General features: G+C 38.8%; 1 protein-coding gene across 1 annotated transcript in view; it reads right to left on the bottom strand.

Annotated features, from left to right (window-relative positions):
- LOC118338668 (dual specificity protein phosphatase 19-like) overlaps positions 1–5,925 on the bottom strand; it is a 12,407-nt gene that overhangs the window by 1,396 nt on the left and 5,086 nt on the right. Inside the window, exon 2 of the mRNA XM_035675945.1 lies at positions 5,683–5,835. Within this exon, the coding sequence (XP_035531838.1) occupies positions 5,683–5,835 (153 nt within the window). The remainder of the gene's footprint in view (positions 1–5,682; positions 5,836–5,925) is intronic.

The following is a 5,925-nucleotide window of genomic DNA, read 5'->3' as shown; positions in this document are numbered from 1 at the left end:
TTTCTGCAATGACAGGTCAGATTCTGGCATTTTTAATATTTTCACATACGGCGTACACAAGAAAGTTGTTCTAAATCTGTCTCGGTCTCAAGATTAGCGTAGAAACAGGTGGTCTCGTCACAAAGAGAGGAAGTCAGATATACGCAAGGAAAAAGGAAGCAAAAATTGTAGTGAGAAAGGCACGCTGCAGAGGTTCACCAATTCAGGAAGGAAAGGCAAATCTTCAGAACCTTGGGTCTGTGTGACGAAAATTGTTACAGTGTGTGCATCTGCCTGGGTTTAACTCGGCCGTCTGTTGTCTTACTGATGAAATACTATGTGGATGGTTTTCACAGGTAACACCTTGGAGGGTTATTCTGCTTTTAAGGGGGCCAGTATATCTGGTCGTTTCAAATCCCAATGCAGAATCAAATGATAAATCTATTTTTCTAATCAAGAAATCAATCCGGTGGTTAGGTTTCTTTATTTGCAAAGTGTGGATCTGTGATTCATTGCAATTTTGTCCCAGTTATTAGTAAATAAAGGATTAAGGCACCAAAACCCACAATGACATCTTATTTACCAGCAAATATTGGGGTAAAATTATACAACGTAACTACTGTACTTTTTTTCAGGATCTGTACTTTACTTTATTTTCATGAAAACGTTTTACTTTAAACTTCCTACATATCTGTATCTTTTCCACTCCTTTACATTGTCAAAACAGTTGTCACTTTAGTTTTAATGCGTTTGAGGGAAGATATTTTATGATTTCATGTTCATTTATTTATTCTAATATAGTGTTATTTGTTACTTCCGACTTAGTAAAGCAATGTGGTGCCACTTATGCGGAGCCTGCTGTCAGTGAGCGCAACACCACCTGTTCCTTCAGTGTGATAAACATGGGCACTGTAGCTTATTTTGGACCTCACTGGCCATGCTGCTGAAGATTTTCACTTGAAGCCACCAAAACGTGGAATTAATCCGGCAACTTGAAAATTGTTCCCCAACAACCATGCGCGATTTACTAAAAAAAGCAGTGCAGTGAATCCTATTTTTACCAGTCTTACTACTGTGTAAGCAAAGTAAAATTAAACACACATGATGAGTAAGATGCCACTTAAACAAGGGAAACCTTGTGGTCACTTCATTGCGCCTTTTATTTTAACTGGTGACATTGTCTTGCAGGAAAAAGCTTATATTCCTCCTCTTAGCAAATGAGGGTAATATTAAAGTGTGTGCCCGTGATTGTCTTGCAGACACGGATGGTGTTGTATGTGGGAGCAGGCACCTGTTGAACATCAGCCTGACCATGCACCGTCTTCTCATCTCCTTCCCAATGAGTCCTGCTGGACAAACTCATCACTCTATTATCCCCTTCAACAGTCCGCATAAAGCCATAACCGCTTACAGTGCAGCAGATGATTCATAACAGTGCATTGGGCCAATTTTGAGCACCAAATGGCAAGGATGGGATCAGATCACTGGGCTCTGCTTTGTTCCGACTCCAACAGATGAGCTACTGTAGCCTCAAACTGCTGAAACAGTTAATGGCTGGTTCTTGATAGAAAGGGGTCAGAAACACACATGCAGACAGTCTGTTGGGTATGGGGCTGCTGATCGGGTGTATATAAGTACTTTACCAGATGGTTTAATACTCACAGTAAAACGGTGAGGCTGTTTTCTGCTTTTTCATTAAGTTTTTATTTAATTTTATGGTTTAGAAATATAACATTCTAGGAGGTTGTGGCTTTTTCCACTCTCCAAAACAGGTGAGGATAATTGGGTGAAGGTCAAATGCAGAGGATTGAATTACCCCCACCAGATATTAATCCAACATAACAAAACACAGAGATGGACTGAAGATTCAACAAAAGCACCAAAACACAAAGAAGGTCATTCATCTTATATAACCGCACACAAGGAAAATGGTTCTTTTTGAAGTTAATAATGACTCTTGTATAAACATACTGAAATTGTCTTCAGGAGGATTCTAAACTCCTGACAATGTCCATCCTAATGTGTTCCTATGTTCATATTCACAATGGGCCATTGATTGTAACTCAGGTTTAAAAAGCTACTAACACCTAATTTCAGGATATTTTGGTTGATATATCCCATGACATTTAGACATAGCTAAATAATTTGGGGTATCAATTACGAACATTCCTGATGAGATAATATTTTTCCACATCTTCTAATGTCAATGTTGATTTGACTGGAATTTGTCTACAGACAGTGACTAAGACAAATTTGTTCTCAAAAATGTAGACAATAATTCCCCCAAAATATAATAGATATCGCTAGAGGGGAAGATCAATTTTTTTGATTTTAACAGATTCATCCTTACATTTAGACATTTGGTATCTTATGTCAATAAACATTTTAAAGAGTGAATGGTGTGCGTAGTATCGTCTGGTCCAATTTTTCTTTGATCATTAAATCCTATAACATCAGATTTTATCTTGTTCTTAAACTGTTTAACCACCCTGACCTGTTTTAGTGTTTGGATCCATTCATCATCTGCGTTTTGTACTTCCTCAGCTGTTCCAGGAAGCCAGGTTTGGGGATTGAGACTGGCCGAGCTGGATTGACCAATGAGAGGGCAGCATCAAGGACTGGGCCATCACATGACATCAGGTAACCAATGACCACTTTTGCCGGCGGCCCGTGGACACGCCAGCATTGCAGTGGGACCAACACCACGCCTTTCTGCGGGAAGAAAACAGAAAAAATGATAATATTTCAAAGCTGCATCAATTTCATTCAGACACTGGGGGCGGGGGGGGTCCTAAGTCCTACCGCAGTATCTTCTGATATAAAAGTTTGCCTTATGGCCAAACATGTCATTTTGCCTATAACCATATTACAGCAGACAAAAGGAGAAAGAATCATCCCATTAGAGTTGTTTCCTATTTTTCTATATTTTGCAAATCCATGGATGAAGCTCAAAGGATGTGTGTTTAAATGGTCCAGTTCAATATGTTATAAGGGGTTTGGTCTAGACCTGCTCTATTTGAAAAGTGGCCTGAGATAACTTTTGTTATGAATTGGCGCTATACAAATAAATTTTAATTGAATTGAATGAATTTAGAGACCCAACACTTCCAGTCCAGCCGTTTTTATCTACAGACGCAACGGTCACTTCCCATTGAGTCGGCCATATTGAACTGTCATGCTTCTACAGTAGCCCAGAATGGACAAACTAAATACTGGCTCTAGACAGGGGCAGTTTGCACTTTTTGCGTGTTTCACAGCCACCATAATTTCTCCTTCACGCTTTAAAGGGGAAGGTGAAGTGAGGGAGTTGCAATCTACAACTAAATGCCTCTAAATCTTACTTTAATTGTAGTGGAGTAGAAGTATCTAGCACTAAAAGATGAAAGAATTCAAGTAAAGTACCTCAAAATTATACTGAAATGCAGTACTTGACTAAAAATACTTGCCACTGCTTTGCAACATTAACCTCAAAAATCAACAATTATTTTGTATTGTGTATTAAGTGTACAGTCCTAGACTTTTTGAGCCCTTTATGTACACTTTGTTAGTCTGCATCTCTGCTTAATTATTTTGACAGATATTACAATTGTAATATGATTCACAATTAGTGGGAATGATCACAATTTTCATTTTCACTGAAAAAACTATTAAAATCATGATGATGTGACTTTTGTTGGAGTCTGTACCAAACAAATCTTAAATCTGGAAAACAAGATTTGTAGGTCAGGGCATCTCTTCAGTACTACAACACTTGCTGCTTTGGATATTGATCTTGGTCATATTGCTATTTTTTTAATATATATTTAAATTCATTGTGCAGCCCTAGTCTTTTGATGACAGGATTTTGACTTTAAATATGTTGATTTAGTCCAACAGAACTTTTCCTTCAGGGAGAAAATACCCAGTTTATGAAATTACAGTCTGATATGTTAGCCAGTGTTTATGGCTTTGGGAGAGAATTGGGCCAGTGAGAGGAAATATGAAGCAGCTAGGATTCAAACATAAATTGCAGTGACAATCTCTGGACACTAGAGGACTCTACAGACCAATAGAACAGAGTTGATTTCAGCGTGTGGAGCTGAGCTTCACACCACAACAGGCTTCATCACTCTTTGGATCCCCATTAGCTTCTCCATTACCGCCTCCATTTTCCTTCACATGGAAAGTTCACAGCTGTGTCCCAATTATCGGGCTGGGCCTCACAGCAGCCAGAACCAAACTGCTATCAACCTTTTCATCTGACTACTGGAGGACGGAAAACAAGAGCTTCTACCAAAATGGCAAAGTCTTCCATCAGGACAGACTGTTCAGATTCAATTTCAGCCAATTTTGTATTCATTATTTTCAGCAAAAGCAACAAAGCTGACAGAAAACATTTTGTGATTTTAGATGAAAATATGTGTGCAAACCTGAACATTCAGGTAAAACCAGACCTGACTATTACAATTTAAATACAAGCTAAAAACATAAGCCCAAAAACAATTAAAAAACGGTTAAAACCTTGTGTGGGTAGTACAAAGAGGTACACATTAGAAAATGTAACCCAAATAATTTAGTGGTGTAACCATTCCTAAATTTAAAAAATATTAAAAAAGGACCCAAAAATGTGAGCAGGGTATGACTCAAGAATTTATTTAAGAAAAGATTTTTTCACAAAACTTGAGCCATAAATCGTTGTACAATGCTGAAAACTGTGGTAAACCAGTTTATGTATTTGTGCTGCAGTCATGATGCTGTGGCGGTTGCTCCTTTCGTTGTCATGACAGCATCAATAACTGAGGGTCTTTACCAGCCAGATGGCCGGCTGGGTAATATGACCCTGTATTTCGAAGTAAAAGCATCAGTTTGATTATCAGGGCTGGAATTACCACATACACACACAGAAACATACCATAATGAACACACACACACACTTCCTGAAATCATACACCCCTAATGACTGCCTAATGACTCGCTGTGTGTGTGTGTGGTGTCATGTTAAGGTGAGCCACAGGCTTTGCTGCTAAAAGGTTGTATGACACTGAGATCTGATCTGTGTGCAGTTTAATAAAACATGAACAAAACTAAACATATATTATTCAAAACAGAGAAGAGAAGAGAGGAGAGGAGAGGAGAGGACATGTGTCACAAGTCAACCTTTCCTTCATTTTAAGATCCTTACATCTGTTTCCTTCTTCCCATAATCCCTTGGCCTTATGGGATTGTTTCTCATTGTTGGACTTGATCTGGTTATTTGGTTTCACCCAGGGCTGTAGTGGGTGTAACTGCCATGTGCAAACCTTTTTAAATACAACATAGCAATTACTCACCGTTTTAAGATGGGTTACTCATGGTGATTGCACAATTTGTGTGTTTGGGTCAAACTCAACAGGAGGGAGGTACAGGGGGAGCTGACCCTTCTCTCTTCTGTACACACACCCACATATGTACACACTCCCACACAGAGACAAGGTGAGTGATTGCAGACAGAATGTTTAAAGAGAATACACATTCTTCTAAATGTTGAATGTTAACAGTAGAGCTGAACTGATTTGTCACTTGTCAAAAGTCAGTTTGAAAAGTGATGGTTTTCTCATTCTAGCTTCTCAAATGTGAGGATTTGCGTCTTTTCTCTGTTTTCTATTATTCCTAGGGTTTTAGGACTGTTTTTGGAGACATTTTATATTACATTTTATTTTAAGAATTAATTGTGTTATGTGTTACCTCACTGCGAGCCTGCTGGATAAAGTCACAACAGTCCTGGATGTGAAGCAGTACATCAGCGTCAGGATGATCCAGAATACTGACAGTCTTATAGATGAACAGGTCAGGAAACACATTCTCCACCCCGAAGGCCACATTCAGGATGTGAGAAACCTGAGGAAGAAGAGGAGGAGGAGACTTTATTGTGATATGATTGTGTATTGTCAAAGTTTATGTGTTAGAAGCAGGAAAAATGGGCAGCGT

Source organism: Morone saxatilis, unplaced genomic scaffold (genome assembly GCF_004916995.1).
Source record: "Morone saxatilis isolate NCDOM2014 unplaced genomic scaffold, NCSU_SB_2.0 Contig5, whole genome shotgun sequence".
Classification (NCBI taxonomy): Eukaryota; Metazoa; Chordata; class Actinopteri; family Moronidae; genus Morone; species Morone saxatilis.
The sequence above is the reverse complement of the archived record's forward strand: the minus strand, read 5'-3'. Positions and strand labels throughout refer to the sequence as shown.